At 44.5% G+C, this 18,774-nt stretch overlaps 2 protein-coding genes across 16 annotated transcripts in view; one reads left to right on the forward strand and one right to left on the reverse strand.

Annotated features, from left to right (window-relative positions):
• Positions 1 to 17,399, reverse strand: part of WDR20 (WD repeat domain 20) — a 101,479-nt gene extending 84,080 nt beyond the window's left edge. For 8 of the 12 annotated variants that reach the window (XR_004027946.1, XM_030803472.1, XM_004091818.1 and 5 more), the window contains exon 1: positions 17,046 to 17,399. Coding sequence is in view for 9 of the 12 variants with exons in the window: in XM_030803472.1 (XP_030659332.1) it covers positions 17,046 to 17,294 (249 nt within the window). In the remaining 3 variants the exon portion in view is untranslated. The remainder of the gene's footprint in view (positions 1 to 17,045) is intronic. The other 4 variants (XM_004091816.2, XM_030803475.1, XM_030803473.1 and 1 more) reach the window with 4 other exon arrangements.
• LOC115832442 overlaps positions 17,399 to 18,774 on the forward strand; it is a 46,654-nt gene continuing 45,278 nt past the window's right edge. For all 4 annotated transcript variants that reach the window (XR_004027947.1, XR_004027949.1, XR_004027948.1 and 1 more), the window contains exon 1: positions 17,399 to 17,968. Coding sequence is in view for 1 of the 4 variants with exons in the window: in XM_030803485.1 (XP_030659345.1) it covers positions 17,814 to 17,968 (155 nt within the window). In the remaining 3 variants the exon portion in view is untranslated. The remainder of the gene's footprint in view (positions 17,969 to 18,774) is intronic.

Here is an 18,774-nt window from a genome sequence, read left to right on the forward strand (position 1 = left end):
AATAATTTTTATTTTATTTTTTATTTTAAGACAGAGTCTTGCTCTATCGCCCAAGATGGAGTGCAAAAGTGCAATCTCAGCTCACTGCAACCTCCACCTCCTGGGTTCAAGCGATTCTTCTGCCTCAGCCTCCTAAGTATCTGGGATTACAGGCGCCTGCTACCAAGCCCAGCTAGTTTTTGTATTTTAAGAAGGGGTTTCACCATGTTGGTCAGGCTGGCCTCGAATTCCTGCCTCAGATGATCTGCCCACCTCAGCCTTCCAAAGTGCTAGGATTACAGGCACGAGCCACCGCACCTGGCCCCAACAGTTTTTAAATGCATAAATTTATAAAAGAAATCTATGGCCAGGCATGGTGGCTCAGACCTATAATCGCAGTACTCTGGGAGGCCAGAGCAGAAGGATCACTTGAGCCCAGGAAGTCAAGGATGCAGTGAGACCCTGTTTCAAAAAAAAAAAAAAAAAAAAAAACTACATTAAAGTACAGTTGTATTATACTAAATAACTATAAATTTTCAAAAATTTCTTAATTATATATCGAATAACAAGATCTAATGGGGCCGGGCGCGGTGGCTCACGCCTGCAATCCCAACACTTTGGGAGGCCAAGGCAGGCAGATCAGGAGGTCAGGAGGTCGAGACCATCCTGGCTAACACGGTGAAACCCCATCTGCTAAAAACACAAAAAAATTAGCCGGGCGTGGTGGCGGACGCCTGTAGTCCCACATACTAGGGAGGCTGAGGCAGGAGAATGGCATGAACCTGGGAGGTGGAGCTTGCAATGAGCCGAGATCGCACCACTGCACTCCAGCCTGGAGGACAGACCAAGACCCCATCTCAAAAAAAAAAAAAAAAAAGATCTAATGGTAATTTCAAAGCAGTGATGGGTGTAAATGATATTTGACACACATGCAACAACCACAGTGTGATATGAAAACATCCGTGGGCCAGGAGTGCTGCCTCATGCCTCTAATCCCAACACTTTGAGAGGCCAAGGCAGGAGGTTCGCATGAGCCCAGGCGTTCAACACCAGCCTAGGCTATAATATAGTGAGACTTTGTCTCCACAAAAAAAAAAAAAAAAAATTTTTAAAATTAGCCAAGCTTCATGTAGACCCATCTACCTGAGAAAGTCAGGTGGGAAGATCATTTGAGCCCGGGGGTGGAGGTTGCAATGAGCCCACATCACACCACTGCACTCCAGCCTGGGTGACAGGGAGACACTCTCAAAAAAAAAAAAAAAAAAAAAAAAAAAAGAAAAGAAAAAGAAAATGTCTCTGATTTTCATTGATAATTGCCACAGGTTCCATTATTATTGTGATGTCACCTATATTCATAACTGAGGAACATGTTAAATGTCAGAAGTTAGTAAAAAAAAAATAAATAAATTTTTAAAAGTGAAATATTTTTCCCATTCAGGCTACCCTCTAAATTCTAGTCAGGCTAAGGAGCCCTAATGAGTGAATGCTGTCTAATAGAGCAGACATAGTCTGCACATCTACAAAGGGATGGAAAATGCTGAGCTCCTGTATCTGCTTTCCCTTCTCCCCAGAGTCTCTTCAACCTTTGAAAATCCCCACACTGCTCTCCCAGTAATCTCTCTCTGGTCTCTAAGGCTGCTCTCCTTTCCCCATTCTTACCCAGATCCCCCTTCTCCTTGCAGGGCTCCAGATGAAAGAAAACAGCAGTCAATTAGCAAGTCACATGTGAGAGATAGTAGAATGAGTCAGTTGCAGCCCTTTGGTATATCCTTGTATAACTAAAAGAAATATCTTACATTTGACAGTACCTTACCATTTCTGAAAGAGTGTTTATATAATTATCTCACTAATCCTAAAAAAACAGTGAAGTAGGCAGGACAGATATTCTCATCTCTATTTACAAAAAATGAAACCTGAGGCTCTGAGAGGTTAAACAATCTGCTCAAAGTCACACAGATCGTCGTACAACAGGCAAAATATGCACTGTTGGAGCAATCTCAACCTCTAAAAAGGCTCCAAACATGAGTTGGTCTATTTTAAACTCAGAACTGCTGGGATGGCAGCTTCAGGTTAATGCAGGGAGTAAAAGCTGGACAAAGTCACAAGTCTTTGTCCTATCAATTATTAATAATCCTATCAATTATTATCCATGTCCTTGAATCCATTTCTTCTTCCATAAAGTAGGAACAATAACAATAAATGACTGCCTGACCTTACCTCCCCTAAAGCTCAACTAAGGTGCTCTATGTAAATGCTTTATAGACTGTGAAGTTATCATTCTCACCAATAATCAAGGACAGCATACAAACAAAAAGGCAACAAAGTATACATTCATTTATTCATTCAATAAATATTTCAGTGCCTGCAACATGCCAAACACTGTTCTAGGTACCAAACGGGATACAATGATGAATAAGACAGAAAGGCTTATTCATGCTCTCAGGAAGCTTATGTTCAATAAGGAAGGTGAAAGAGACAGACAAATGCATACATAAGTAAACATGACAATACCAGTGCTATGGTCTGAATGTTTGTGTCCCCTCAAAATTCATTTGTTGAAACCTCATCACCAGTGTGATAATATCAGAAGGTGGGGGCTTCTGGGTGATTAGATCCTGGTGGTGTGGCTTCCAGGGATGGGACTGGCCCTTATAAAAGAGGTCCCACGGAGCTGCCTTCCCCTTCCACCATGTGAGGATACAGTGAGTAGACACCAACCAGAAAGAGAGCCCTCACCAGATAATGAATCTGCCAACACCTTCATCTTGACTTCCCAGACTCCAGAACTGTGAGAAATAAATTTCTGTTCTTTACAGGCTACCTAGTCTATGGTATTTTGTTACAATAGTCTGACAAACTAACACAACCAGTAGTAAGTAGTATATGAAAGATTTTTTTCTTTTTTTGAGATAGGGTCTTGCTCTGTAACACAGGCTGGAATGCAATAGCATGAGCACAGCTCACTGCAACCTCAAACTCCTATGCTCAAGAGATCCTCCCACCTCAGTCTCCCCTGGAACTACAGGTGCGTGCTACCACATCTAGCTCATTTAAAAAAATTTTTAACATAGTGAGACAAGGTCTCAAACTCTGGGCCTCAAGCAATCCTCCTGCTTCAGCATCCCAAAGTGCTGGGATTATAGGCATGAGCCCCTGTACCCAGACAAAGGATATTTAAAAGAGTGATGCTACTGAAGGTGACCAATAGCTACCACAAATTGATGGTCAAGAGTAGGTTCTCGATGGATGGTGACATTTCAGCTGTGATCTAAACAGCAAGAAGGAGCCAGCAATGCATAAAATAAGGGAGGTGAGCATTCCTAGTAGAGGAAGCAGTTAGTATAAAGAGGTTCTAGGGAGGGCACAGGTTGTACTAGCAAATTCTCATCTAGCCATGTATTAGGCTGTTCTTCCATTGCTACAAAGAAATACCTGAGACTGGGTAATTTATACAGAAAGAGGTGGCTGGGCGCGGTGGCTCATGCCTGTAATCCCAGTACTTTCGGAGGCCGAGGCAGGCAGATCATGAGGTTAGGAGATCAAGACCATCCTGGCTAACATGGTGAAACCCCGTCTCCACTAAAAATACAAAAAATTAGCCAGGCATGGTGGTGGGCGCCTGTATCCCAGCTACTCCAGAGGCTGAGGCAGGAGAATGGCGTGAACCCGGGAGGCAGAGCTTGCAGTGAGCCGAGATCACACCGCTGCACTCCAGCCTGGGTGACAGAGCAAGACTCCATCTCAAAAAAAAAAAAAAGAAAGAGGTTTCACTGGCTCATGGTTCTGCAACCTTTACAGGAAGCATAGTGCTGCCATCTACTCGGCTTCTAGGGAGGCCTCAAGAAGCTTTCAATCATGGCAGAAGGTGAAGGGGGAGCAGGCACTTCACATGGAGAAAGAAGGTGCAAGAGGGAGACAAGGAAGTGCCACACACACTTTTAAACAGCCAGTTCTGGAAAGAACTCGTACTCACTAGCATGAGGGCAGCACCAAGTAGATGGTGCTAAACCATTCCTGAGAAATCCACCCCTTGATCTAATCACCTCCCACCAGGCCCCACCTCCAATACTAGGGATTACTATTCAACATGAGATTTGGGCAGGGACCACAGCTCCCAATGAGACTCCTAGTCCTGTGCTTACTGACAATGTAAGTCCCTAGCTTATTGTTAAGTACTCTGGTTCTAGGGTTGAACAGAACTGGGTTCAAACCCCAGGACAATGGCTTATTAGTTTTATAACCTATGCAAAGTATCCAATTGCTACAAACCTCAGTTTTCTCACCTGTAAAATAAGGATACTAATAGTGTCTACTTTATAAGATTATTTGCAAAGATTTAACAAGATCGTGCGGCCAGGTGCAGTGGCTCACGCCTGTAATCCCAGCACTTTGGGAGGCTGAGGCAGGTGGATCACGAGGTCAAGAGATCCAGGCCATCCTGACCAACATGGTGAAACCCTGTCTGTAGTAAAAATACAAAAATTGGCCAGGCGTGGTGGCACATGCCCATAGTCCCAGCTACTCAGGAGTCTGAGGCAGGAGAATTGCTTGAACCTGGGAGGCGGAGGTTGCAGTGAGCCGAGATCACCCCACTGTACTCCAGTCTGGCGACAGAGCAAGACTCCGTCTCAAAAAAAAAAAAAAAAAGAGAGGGAGATCGTGCATAATCTGTTAGCACAATATCCATAATTATCCATAATCCATGCTATTATTAACATGATTAATATGTTATTAATAATGTCAGCTATTACTATTATTACATGATCTCTTAAACCTTGCTGTCTTTCTTATCAATACTTCCAGGGATGTTCAGCTCATTTCTTTATATCCGACAGGAAGAAAAAGAGTACTCATGGGCCAGGGTGCAGTGGCTCACACCTATAATCCTACCACTTTGGGAGGCTGTGGTGGGAGGATCATATCAGGTCAGGAGTTCAAGACCAGCCTGGGCAACATGGTGAAACCCTGTCTCTATAAAAAAATACAGAAATTAGCCAGGCATGGTGCCTATAGTCCCAGATACTCAGGAGGCTGAAGTGGGAAGATCACTTGATCCCAGGAGGCAGAGGCTGCAGTGAGTTGAGATCGTGCCAGTGCACTCCAGCCTGGGCAACAGAGTGAGACCGACCCTGTGTCCAAAAACAAAAAAAGTAAAAATTAGCCAGGTGGGTGTGGGTGGTAGCATGCTCCTATAGACTCAGCTACTCGGAAGGCTGAGGCAGGAGGATTATTTGGGCCCAGAAGGTTGAGGCTGCAGTGAGCCATGATTGTGTCACTGCACTCCAGCCTGGATGACAAAGTGAAATCTTGTTTCATTAAAAAAAAAGAAAAAGGAAAAGAAAAGAGTACCCATGTCATATCTCTTCTATAAAATATTTCCTGGCCCAGCATGGTGGTTCATGCCTATAATCCCAACACTTTGGGAGGCCAAGGAGGGAAGATCATTTGAACCCAGGCAAGACCAACCCAGACAACGTAGCAAGACCTCGTCTCTACCAAAAAAAAAATTAGCCAGGCATGGTGGTGCACACCTGTAGTCCCAGCTACATGGGAGGCTAAGGTGGGAGGATGGCTTCAGCCCAGGAGTTCAAGGCTGCAGTGAGCTATGATTGAGCCACTGCACTCCACCTGGGCTACAAAGTGAGACCCTGTCTCAAAACAACAAAAACAAAAACAAAACCTCCTAATTACTTTTTAGCCTACTATTTCCCACTCTCAGGAATGACATCAGTACCAGTCATAGTTTGTTTTTTGACAGAAAAGCTCATGTAAGAGGCCTTGGGTTTAACACCAGGCTCTACCATAGCCCTTCAGTATTGGTGGACACACTACAATCTCTCCAATGACCAAAAAAAAAAAAAAAAAAAAAAATTCCCCAACAGATGGTTTTGAAGAGAAAATAAAAAGGCTATAAACTTTAAATTAGAGTTATGCATTTATCCTCTCACCAACTGTACACGGCACCTATTAATAGGCAATGTTCGGTTTTGAATGCCTTTTAGCAGCTGCCTTATCATTGCTGGTTTACTTGCCCGTCTCACCACTAGACTGTAGGCACTCTGGGCCAGGGACTAGATCTTATTTATCTTTGGATCCACAGGTCCAATAAATGTTAGTTGAATGAATAAGCCCTTGATTATTCCACTGGACTGTGAACTCTTTGACAGCAGAGATTCTTTTTTTTTTTTTTGAGATGGAGTCTCGCTCTGTCACCCAGGCTGGAGGGCAGTGGCACGATCTCGCTCACTGCAACCTTCGCCTCCCAGGTTCAAGCAATTCTCCTGCCTCAGCCTCCCGAATAGCTGGGACTACAGGCACACGCCACCATGCCCAGCTAATTTTTGTATTTTTAGTAGAGATGGGGTTTCACCATGTTGGCCAAGATGGGCAGAGATTCTTAACAATATAGAGCAGGCACTCAGTAAGTCCCTTTAGAATGAGTGTGTGAATATCATGTCTGTCCTTGGTTAGATGATACTCCTCTTAAGGTCAGGGCCCGGACCTCATACTTGTTTGATTTCCCATGGTCTGGCATACTGCTTTTCACACAAAAACTACTCAAATATTTATTAAATGAAATATTAAGGCAAGACAGAGCTCTAAAGCAGAGATCCAAGTAAGTAAAGAGAATGAGCACCTGTACAAGTTTTACTGTAGCAGAACAAAACTGCGTAGTAAAAGGATAAGCTGGCTGTGAGTCAACTAAAGAAAAAAACAGCTTCACGGCAGAGCAATAATCTACAATGCGGTAACTAGGAATGTTAAAATATTCCCTCTACTGAATTATTCTTACTTTTTTTTGAGACGGTCTCATTCTGTCGCTGAGGCTGGAGTGCAGTGGCTCGATCACACTGCAGCCTCGAGCTCCCCACCCTGGGCTCAAGCAATCCTCTTACCTTGGCCTCCTGAGTAGCTGGGACTACAGGCACACACCACCACACTCAGCTAATTTTTAATTTTTTGTAGAGATAGGGTCTCACTATGTTGTCCAGGCTGGTTTCCAACTCCTAGCCTCAAGAAATCCTCCCACCTCGGCCTCCCAACGTGCTAGGATTACAGGCGTGATGTAATCCTATGCCAGGCCTGATTCTTACTTTGTAAATATAAAATCCTTATAAATTCCTTCCTCATGAATGATTCTTGCTTCTTTCTTATAAAACCTATATATTTAAGCTATTTTCCTATTGATACAAAGCAAGATAAGGTGTAACACAAACTGATTTGGCATGTTTTTAGAATAATGTATCTACTTTTTAAAAATCTACTACAAAATAGAATTGACGTCCGGGTGAGGTGGCTCACGCCTGTAATCCCAGCACTTTGGGAAGCCGAAGCGGGTAGATCACAAGGTGAGGAGTTAAGAGACCAGCCTGGCCAATACGGTGAAACCCCATCTCTACTAAAAAGTACAAAAATTAGCCGGGCGTGGTGGCTTGTGCCTGTAGTCCCAGCTACTGTGCAGTCTGAGGCAGAGAATTGCTTGAACCCAGGAGGCGGAGGTTGCGGTGTACCGAGATTGAGCCACTGCACTCCAGCCTGGGCGACAGAGTGAGACTCTGTCTCAAAAAAAATAAATAAATAAAACAGAATTGATGACACAAAATATTTCTCAATTTACAAATTACCAACTGGCAGAGAAGCTGAAAAGTTGAGAAAAACGCTAAAAGAGTAGTCAACATCTAAAGCTCAATCAGAAATAAAAATAAAGCATTTCTGAAATTAGAAATACAAGGCAACAAATTTAAAAATTTATAAAAAATATGATCTGCACACAACATTTTAGGGCAAATCATCTATTTGAAACCCAATGCAATATTCTTCTACTAGGCAGAGAATACTTTTCCACTTCACCTTTACTCCTTAATTCCACTTGATACTTATATTGCTATGCCACATGCAGAGCACATACCCTCTACTTTGTATTATAATGATAAATACAAAATCAGCTGGGAACAGTGGCTCACATCTGTAATCCCAGCACTTTGGGAGCACAAGGCAAAAGGATCACTTGAGCCCAGGAGTTCAAGGCCAGCCTAGGCAACACAGCAGGACCCAGTCTCTACAAAAGAAAAAAATGTGTTTATTTATTTTTTTATTTTTTTGAGACAGAGTCTCACTCTGTCGCCCAGGCTGGAGTGCAGTGGCATGATCTCGGCTCACTGCAAGCTCCACCTCCCAGGTTCAAGGATTCTCCTGCCTCAGCCTTCCGAGTAGCTGGGACTACAGGCACCCGCCACCACACCCAGCTAATTTTTTTTATATTTTTAGTAGAGACGGGGTGTCACCATGTTAGCCAGGACGGTCTTAAACTCCTGACCTCGTGATCCGCCCGCCTCGGCCTCCCAAAGTGCTGGGATTACAGGCGTGAGCCACCGCGCCTGGCCTACAAAAAATTTTTTTTAATTATCCAGGCGCAGTGGCACATGCCTGTAGTCCCAATTACTCAGGAGGCTGAGGTGGGAGGATCACTTGAGTCCAGGAGGTTGAAGCTGCAGTGAGCTATGATTCTGCCACTGCCCTCCAGCCTAGGTGACACAGTGAGACCCTGTTCCAAACACACACACACACACACACACACACACAAAGCCAAACTCTTTAAAGACAGGAGTGTTAAATACACTTCACATCAGCCACAATAGACAGCAGTGCCTTGTATATTCCAGTCATCAATAAATGCTTGATGAATGAGGATTATGATTTTTTTTTTTTTTTGAGACAAGAGTCTCAGCAGTGCCACCCAGGCTGGAGTCCAGTGGCACAATTTCAGCTCACTGCAGCCTCAACCTCCCAGGCTCCAACAATTCTCCCACCTAAGCCACCTGAATAGCTGGGGCCACAGGCATGCACCACCACACGTAGCTAATTTTTTCTTGTAGAGATGAGATCTCACTATGTTGCCCTGGCTGGTCTCAAACTCCTGGGGCTCAAGCAATCCTCCTGCCTCGGCCTCCTAAAATACTGGGATTATGGGCATGAGCCAAGGTAACTTGTCACTGATGCTGTCAATTTCAAGTGTCCTGAAAATTAAAACTGAATTCTACCAATTAGAAATGTCTACCAATTAAGGTTACTTCTATTTTTAAGGTCTTCTCCTGAATAACCAAACAAGATCACATTTCATATTACTACACAAACTAACCTCACTGAGAAACAGAATTATTCTCTAAGATACTAAATTCCAGACGACAAAAATCTTCCTATTTTTAAAACAAGGTTCTTGGCCAGGCGTGGTAGCCCACGCCTGTAATCCCAGCACTTTGGGAGGCCCAGCCAGGCGGATCACCTGAGGTCAGGAGTTCAAGACCAGCCCGGCCAACATGGGGAAACCCCGTCTCTACTAAAAACACAAAAATTAGCGGAGCGTGGTGGCAGGTGCCTGTAATCCCAGTTACTCGGGAGGCTGAGGCCTGCGAATGGCTTGAACCCGGGAGGCAGAGGTTGCAGTGAACCAAGATCATGCCATTGCACTCCAGCCTGGGGAACACAGTGAGACTCTGTCTCCAAAACTAAAACTAAAACTAAAATAAAACAAGGTTCTTTAGCCATACAGCCAAACCACTCAGTGACAAAATCCACCATGTTTTGATGCTTGCTCAAGCTCAAGTTTGCCATCAAAGCACGTTACCCTTAAGTCACTATATTAAGTCAATGATAATAAATATTGTATAAGTGACACATTTCTTGAGGGCAGAGACTTTGACTACACCCAGCATCTAAAACAGTACCTTGTATCTGGTAGGCATACTCCATGAATATTTGCTGAAAGAATGGCATTCATGACTATCTCATGGACTTCCATGACATATTCCAGGTGCTTCTCACCATTGCTCATATCCACCCATGAAGTCCTCCTTTTTGGGGGAGGTCTTGCTTTGTTGCCCAGGCTGGAGTGCACTGGCACGATCTTGGCTCACTGCAACCTCCACCTCCTGGGTTCAAGCGATGCTCCTGCCTCCTGAGTAGCTCGGATTACAGGCATGCGCCACCATACTTGGCTAATTTTTGTAGTAGAGATGGGGTTTCCCCATGTTGGCCAGACTGGTTTTGAACTCCTAACCCCAGATGATCCACCTGCCTTGGCCTCCCAAAGTGCTGGGATTACAGGCCACCCATGGAATCTTTCAAAATCTCATGACCACCCTCCTCTTCAAAGCCAAGAGAACCCAGGTATAGTATGAAGGTATCTCCTGCTTTAAATGATATATTAAGATGCTTTCCCCTCAGTATGCAACATTCTAAAATCAAATAAATCATCAATATTTCAGAAGTCAGTAAATAGCCCTTAATGGAAAAGAAACACAAGTTTCCAGTCATTCAGCAACCCTGTGTGACCTACTAAATTAAGCACAAGATTTCTCAAAGTAAATCTAATACAAAAAGTTATAGACTTCTAAACCTCTTTCTAAATTATAAAAGGGGAGCCAAGGAGGTGTGAAAAAGTACAAAATGGGAGAAGGGTGTGAACATGACCCTCTCTGAAGCAATAAAGTATCTAAAACCAGTCTGTGGGGGGGAAATTTTTTAAAGGCATCTAGTTCACCCTCCCACACAAAGCAGGAATTCCTCCAATGTCACCAACAGGTGGTCCTGCAGTTTTTGACAGAGACAGAACATTTCCCATATGAGCATTCCCTTAACAGAACTCTCATTCTCTCTCAAGTCAATCCATTAACTTCTTCTTTAATCAGGATCTAAAAATACTTTAGCTTTCATCAACTGACTCTTCTTCTGGCCCCAACTTCATCTCAGCATCATGAACATAAAGCTCTTCTAGCCAGGAACGGTGGCTCATGCCTGTAATCCCAGCACTTTGAGAGGCCGAGATGGGTGGATCATGAGGTCAGGAGTTCAAGACCAGCCTGGCCAAGATGCTGAAACCTTGTCTCTACTAAATATACAAAAATTAGCTGGGCATGGTGGCATGCGCCTGTAATCCCAGCTACTTCAGAGGCTGAGGCAGGAGAATCGCTTAAAACCCAGGTGCCAGAGGTTGCAGTGAGCCAAGATCAAGCCACTGCACTCCAGCCTGGGTGACAGAGCAAGACTTCGTCTCAAAAACAAACAAACAAACAAACAAAAAACTCTTCTAGCATAAAGACCTAGAAATCACAATGTTTTCAGCTTGCTTTCCCAAACACCCCATCCCTCTCAATTCCAAATCAAGTAGGCAATGAACCAGAGATGAAGATATCTCCCCAATAGAATGATGAATCCATTTTTCATTTAAAAAAAAAAAAAAATCAGCACAGAATCATATAAGCTTTAGAGTTGGAAAAATCTTAGAACCCTCTAAATCTACTTCCTACCTCCTGTAGTTACCACTTCAGTAACTTCTCTGGGCAGTACATTTGTGGCCTGGAATCTTAAGATGTGGGGAGGTAGAAAGGTTCTTTGGCTTGAACGTCAAGTTAATTCTGAGTACAGTTTTTGTTTATTATTGATTGTTTTGTTTTTTTGAAACAGGCTCTCACTCTGTTGCCCAGGCTAGAGTGCAGTGGCATGATTACAGCTCACTGCAGCCTTAACCTCCCCAGTTCAAGTGACCCTTCCACCTCAGCCTTCCAAGTAGCTGGGACTAGAGGCACATGACACCACGCCCACCCTTGTAGAGACAGGGTTTCACTATGTTGTCCAGGCTGGTCTAGAACCCACACAAGGTTTCACTGTGTTGCTCAGGCTGGACTCCTGCAATCCTCCCGCCTTGGCCTCCCAAAGTGTTATTAGGATTATAGGTATGAGCCACTACTCCTGGCCTGAGTACAGTTTTTAAAAGTTGTACATGGATCTTGTAGGTGACATGGTTTGACAGAAGTAGATCAAAAGTAATCTGTGTCATTTGTTTACTATTACTTCATTGTCTCTTACACGATTTCCCTATTTTAAGAAGGTTAAATTTTTTACCTACTAGCAATATTTTTAAATGTCTTTTAAAAGATATGAGCTATTAAAAAATACCCCAGTTACTTTTGGGCCCAAAATGGAATAGGTTTTTCAGCTTCTAAAGATCTCTTTCAAGTTTGGCATAGATAGACATGGATTTACTCAGTCACTCACTCAACAAATAAACAGCAAGGGCCTAACTCTAAACTGGACACTATACTGGGCATTGAGAAGATGGAGAGCAGGAAAGATAAGGTCCCTATTCTAAGAGAGCTTTGTTTTATAGAACACACAGTTGGATCATCACACAGAATTACAAATTCAGAAAAGTGCTAGAAGGCAAAGTACAGGATGCTCTAAGAACATGTAATAGAGCCTGTAATCCCAGCACTTTGGGAGGCTGAGGCAGGTGAATCACTTGAGGCCAGGAGTTCAACACCAGACTGGTCAACATGGCAAAACCCTGTCTTTATTAAAATACAAAAATGAGCTGGGCATGGTGGTGCATGCCTGTAATCCCAGCTACTCGGGAGACTGAGGCACAAGAATCACTCGGGCCCGGGCGGCAGAGGTTACAGTGAGCCAAGATCACACCACTGCACTCCAGCCTGGGCAACAGAGCAAGATTCTGTCTCAAAAACAAAAAACATGTAATAGGGGAAAACTGATACACCATGGGGATTCAAAGAAAAATTTCCTGAGGAAGTGATGGTTAAGCTGAGATCTGAATGGAGGCCATTCATATTTATGTAAAACAAGATGTCCATAAAATGAGAAGATTGGTCCAATAAGCCCAGCTACCTTACCTTTGGCATCTTTTATCCCACATCCTAAAACAACCTTTTTTTTTTTTTTTTTTTTTTTTTTGGAGACAGAGTCTAGCTCTGTCGCCCAGGCTGGAGTGCAGTGGTATGATCTCGGCTCACTGCAACCTCCAACTCCAGGGTTCAAGTGATTCTCCTACCTCAGCCTCCCAAGTAGCTGGGACTATAGGCGAGCACCACCACGCCCAGCTAATTTTGTATTTTTAGTAGAGACGGGGTTTTACCATGTTGGCCAGGCTGGTCTCAAACTCCTGACCTCAGGTGATCTACCCGCCTTGGCCTCGCAAAGCGCTGAGATTACAGGCGTGAGCCATGGCGCGCAGTCCCGCTCCCCTTTTTTGTTGTTTTAAAGACAGGGTCTCATTCTGTTGCCCAGGTTGGGGTGCAGTGGCACAATCATAGCTCACTGTAACCTTAACTCTTGGGCTCAAGAGCCCTCCTCAGCTTCCCAAGTAGCTGTGACTACAGGCACATACCACCATGCCCAGCTGATTTTTTTTTTGTTATTATTTTTTTGAGGACACAGGGTATTGATACATTATCCAGGCTGGTCTCAAACTCCTGGGGTCAAGCGATCCTCCCACCTCAGTCTCCCAAAGTGCTGGGATTACAGGAGTGAGCCACTGCACCTGACCACAATCTCTTTTTTTAAAAAAGGAGAACAAAGTATGTAATAAAGATGTTTACGGCCGGGCGCGGTGGCTCACGCCTGTAATCCCAGCACTTTGGAAGGCCGAGGCAGGTGGATCACGAGGTCAGGAGTTCGAGATCAGCCTGGCCAATATGGTGAAACCCCATCTCTACCAAAAATACAAAAATTAGCTGGGCGTGGTGGTACACACCTGTAGTCCCAGCTGCTTGGGAGGCTGAGGTAGGAGAATAGCTTGAACTCAGGAGGCGGAGGTTGCAGTGAGCCAAGATTGTGCCACTGCACTCCAGCCTGGGCAACAGAGCTAGACTGTCTCAAAAAAAAAAAAAAAAAAAAGGATGTTTAAAAGCTAGTAGTTGAAAGTCTTTTGGGGAGAGGGACAGGGTCTTATTTAGCTCTGAATACCTCACATCACCTTGCCTAGTATTATTACTATCACAGTAGTCACTCAAATCTGGTGAAATGATTAGTGTCAGTATTAAATCAATGTTAATAGCGTCTTTAGTCAAATAAATTTGCAAACTACATCTCCTCACACAAGAAACCCCATTCTAAACTTCCTCAATTCTGAAAAGATGTTTTAATCTACCTCAAGAATTTAATAAAATAATATATGGCAAAATGCCGGGGTAGATTCTGAGGTGCTTGGAGTATATGATATCCCTGTGATCAAAAAGCTGCATCAGTCTCTTCTAAGATAGTTTAGACTCAGCTGTGCCTCATTTTCCTTACTAAGAGAAAAAATTCTAACAGGTTTGCATCCCCTCTCTGGCCTTGGTTCTCTCTGAGGAGGGTGAAATAACAAACTCTAAAGTTCCTTTTAGCTCCAGACACTGACCTGTAAACCTTTTAAAAGGATCAAGATTGCACTCCTCAGCATGAACGTTAGACTACTTCCTCACCTACTCCATTTCCCCAGCACCCCATGTTTCCTCTCAGGAATGGTAGCACGTAATTCATGAGTTAAGTTCTTTAAAAGACCTATTTTCTACTCATTTTACACACAGACTTAAGTTGAATTTACTCATCTAAATTAGATCTTCTGAATAATCCAAATAATTATGTAAAATTTTACACACCTCAAAGGACCAAAAAAAAAAAAAAAAAAAAAAAAAACAGCCAAAACCAGCCAACTGTGCACTGGGTGTGGTGGGTCACATCCATAATCTCAGCACTTTAGCAGGCTGAGGTGGGAGGATCGCTTGAGGCCAGGAGTTCAAGACCAGCCTGGGCAACACGGCAAGACCTCCATCTCTAAAAAACATTTTTTTTTTTAAATTAGCCAGGCATGGTGGTGCACACCTGTAGTTCCAGCCACTAGGAAGGCTGAAGTGGGAAGATCATTTGAGCCCAGGAGTTTGAGGCTGTACTGAACGATGAGCATGCCACCGCACTCCAGCCTAGGCAACAGAATGAGATCCTGTCACTAAAAACAAAAATAAAAACATGTTTAATAGCCACCTGTCAAAAATAGGTTTATAACTACTAACTCTAAAAAGTAAACTTTGGTTTTCCAATTAAGGAAAATGTATTTCCTATATTTTAAATCAGAAAATAGTCATAAAAAGTCACTTATACTCAGAAATAACAATAAATAAATGCAAACTCATTCATGAAAAAAATGTTTAAGTTACAATTAAAAGAGAGTAGAAACATCTGCAACACAATGCAAATGTATCTACAAGATACTACCACATGAAAATGAAATTTTACCCAAAAAACGTTAAAACACTCAAATTATGCAAGTAAGGGCAATTTACCTATTTCACATTTATCTTGTTTAAAATAATTTTTTGGTGTGGTTTTAAAAACCTTGCCTCCTTTTACCCTTCAGGGAATAGCGTCCCACTAAAAGAGAACACTACTGTAATGATACTTCCAGGCAAGAAACCTGTCTTTATGATGTAAAACAGGGCTACCAGATCCAGGTAAGGTCTGCCATTAGGATGCTTCGGAAGTCATAACCTTTCAAAGAAAAAAAATTTTTTTAAGTAATTCCTGCATTAATAATTGCTAGTGAATTTAGTTTTTAAGCACATTGTATTTTTATATAAATATAAATTTTTATAACTTAAAATTTTAAATTTCCTGAGACAAAATTGGTCCTTTCACTCTGATTATCAATGTCAAGACGGCAGCTTCTTATTTGACAGTATTTCTTTAACTATATTTTACATCTACTGAGTGTTTCAGGGCCTTAAAGTTCATTACGATTATTATATTATTAATTACAACGTGCACTGTAACATTCCCTTTTTAAAGAGGTGCAAATAGAAGTTAAATAACTTATCCAAGGTCACCCAACAAGTCAGTGACAAAGTTGGGAGTAGGAGTAAAACTTCAGACCCTAGACTGAAGACTACTTCGAGCTTTTGCAATTCCAAACGAGGAAAAAAAAAAGGTCAAGCGATTTGCCCTTAATAACTTCCAACAGCATACCCTAAATACAGTGGTACACTTATTATCATAAAGACTAATAAAAAAGATTCACCCTGAATGAAAGAAACAACTTTGCTACATTTAGATACCACTGTCATTTCCCTAGCTCTTGTAACAAGCGAAAATCCTGTACTAGATCTGGCTACGTTAAATCCCGAAGAATGTTCACTCTTCAATATAACAATTTATTTTCATGCTAACATGCATTTACGAATTAATCTTTTACCACCTTGTCCTATTTGGAGGTGCTGTGGGATGCATTAATTTCCTCACTCTTCCATGACATCAAGTCAAAGACTACAATCTCAAAAATAAGCAATTCTCAGTGAAAACATAGTTACATAGCCAATGAAAGGAAAGCTCTAATAAATGGCTGCTTTTAAGAGATACTTTTAAAGGATGCTTGCATGCTTCACAGAATTACTGGTAACTCGCCTGCCAAGAAGGATGGTCCCTTTAAAGTAGTTTTTAAGGCATATCCCTCCCTGTTTGGGACACAGTCTGACTTGTTGGACAAGATTAATCTGGGCACTCTCACACAACCCCTCTGAACCAGCTTAGTTCACTGGAAACATCATTTCAACTGTAGTACTCAGCCCTTCGCATACTACAAGGGACAAGATGACTCTCCCTAACAATCTTTCAGAAGGTCCCCACGGCGGAGACAGTGACAGCCGTCCTCCCGCGGATGTTTTTGGAAATAGAAATGTTAACACCAGGAGAGGCTCCTAGCAAGTGTCAGTGCGGCAGCAGGTGGAGTAGCCCTGCGTGCCGAGCAGGTTCTTTCTGACCTAGTCTCAATCCTCCGCTTCCCAGCCCCGGTTCCGCCTTACAGAGATCTTGTTAAGCTGTCTTGCGTCCCTGTTCTCTAACCCAGGGGGAGACTTCCAACCCTCCAGGGAAGCGAGGCAATCGAAGCAGACAAGACGGCCACCTCACCTCTTCTGGGGACTCGCAGGCCCGTTCCCTGGCCATGTCAGAGTCTGATGGACCAGGCAGGAGGGGACGCAGCCGGCTCCCCCGGGAGCCTCCCAGCCAGAACCCCCGCGCCCCACGGTCCCTTTCCACTGCCCCCACCCCTTCGAAACGCCACCGCCACCACCCTCCTTACTCCTGAATCCCCTCTCCTCAGGAGTACCCCAGTGGAGTTACCGGCCCACTCAAAAGTAAGAGCGACGGCCACCCCTCTCGGTCACCCTGGCCCCACTGTCACCGCCCTGCTCCCGGCCTCTGCCTACGCCGCTGGCTGGCTCCGGTGACGCCCGGGTCGGTACCTTGCGGACCCCCTTGTAGATATAGAAGTACAGCTCCCGGCCCACATTGAAGCAGAGGCGGTCGCCGTTGCCAGACTGGTCGTTGAGGTTTACGAAGGAGACGCGGACAGGGTTGGATCCCTGCGAGTTGAAGGGCACCCGGTTGGGCCGGCTGTACTCCGAGTGCGGCAGCAGCTTGTACAGACCTTCCCGGGTGGTGAATTGGGTCTTAATCTCGTTCATCTCCTTCCCTCCTCCCTCCGTCGCCATCTTGGAAAGCAGCGTTCATCCTGCCCTAAGTGCCCGGATCACGCCCACCGCGCAGGCGCTGTTCCTGGTGCTCCCTCTTCCCCCACCCCCTGCCTCTTCCTTCTCGCCCCTCCCACCCGCGGGCCAGCCCTGCGAGGGCGGGCCAAAGGGAAGGGGCGGGCTTGTTTACGGCCCGACTGCGCAGGCGTGCTCACCTGGCGTGCTCCACCCGGCTGGGCGTCCGCAGGCTCCTCCCCCGGGCGTGGCCTCCGGGAGGCCTGGCTGCTTCCCAGGTGATGCCGGCTCCAGCTGGTGGGGTCTAGCTGACCGTTCCGCAGCCGCCAGGGCCGACGGAAAGCCGGTCAAGGGGAACCGCGGCGCGGCTGGTGTAATGAGCCTGAGCTGAACTTGAGGGTGCCCCCTCAGCGGTCTCCCGCCCTGCCCTGAGGGGCGCCGAGACCCCAAAGAGCGGAGGAAGAGCGCCACCCCGACTGCCACCGCTTCGGGGCCAGCACGCGGGGTACCCTACGGGGAGTGCGGATGCCCCCGTGTTCGGGCGGGGACGGCTCCACCCCTCCTGGGCCCTCCCTTCGGGATGGGGACTGTCCCGCCCAGAGTGCTGAGTACCCGCGCGACCGTCTGGATCCCGTGTCAGGAAGCCCCTTTGAAGCCTCCTCGCTGCCGTTTCTGAGAAGGTACCAAGGGACTCAAGATTTACGCTTCGCTATGTTTTATTTCAGCCGGAGTAGGGGGAGAGAAGAATGTGGTACAGCATAGGTGTTCTCAAGCCAGATATCCTAATTCCTGCGTGTGATGAGCACTGGCGGCCTCCGCTTCTTAGCGGAGGTTTGCCCTCTCCAGCTGTTCAGAGACACGGGGCGGGGAAGCGCTTTGGGAACCGGGGACTGAATCTATGCAGGATTCACTTCTCTTGCTCAGTAGTTTACGAAGAGCTCTTAATAAAATTTAAGGTAATTGGTTTTTTTTTCAGAAGCCTCAGGTGGGGTCTGTGAGATTATTTATTAGGAGAGCCATAGGGATAGTTGTATGCATGTAATGTACAGGGTCTAGATTTATAAGGACGGGCAGACGTGTCAAAGTAAGATTAAACAATCACTATTTTATACCTGGGTTTCTTGGCATGTTGCACTAGAATAAGAAAGTTTCTAAAGTGACAGAAACATTCTAATAGAATTCCAGGGAGGGGGGAAGCCAACATTTGTAACACCAAGAAAGAACTATTCCTGGAAGTTCAGATTATATCTGGAGGGGCACAAAAGAAGTGAATGGAGTGAATTTCTAAAGTAGGAGGAGTGTAAATCATAAACGTCTTCTGTGTTAAAAAGCAAGTAGATACCAATAGAAACTGTGCCAATGATGTAGTAATACATTTGATAATAATATCTTTAGCCTTCGTAGTGTTGGAAAAAAAAAAGAAAAAAAAGCACTGAAGTACTACTTAATTAATATAGCCTGAAAAATACTTAAAATTTTTTCCTAG

This window comes from Nomascus leucogenys, chromosome 22a (assembly GCF_006542625.1).
Source record: "Nomascus leucogenys isolate Asia chromosome 22a, Asia_NLE_v1, whole genome shotgun sequence".
Lineage (NCBI taxonomy): Eukaryota > Metazoa > Chordata > Mammalia > Primates > Hylobatidae > Nomascus > Nomascus leucogenys.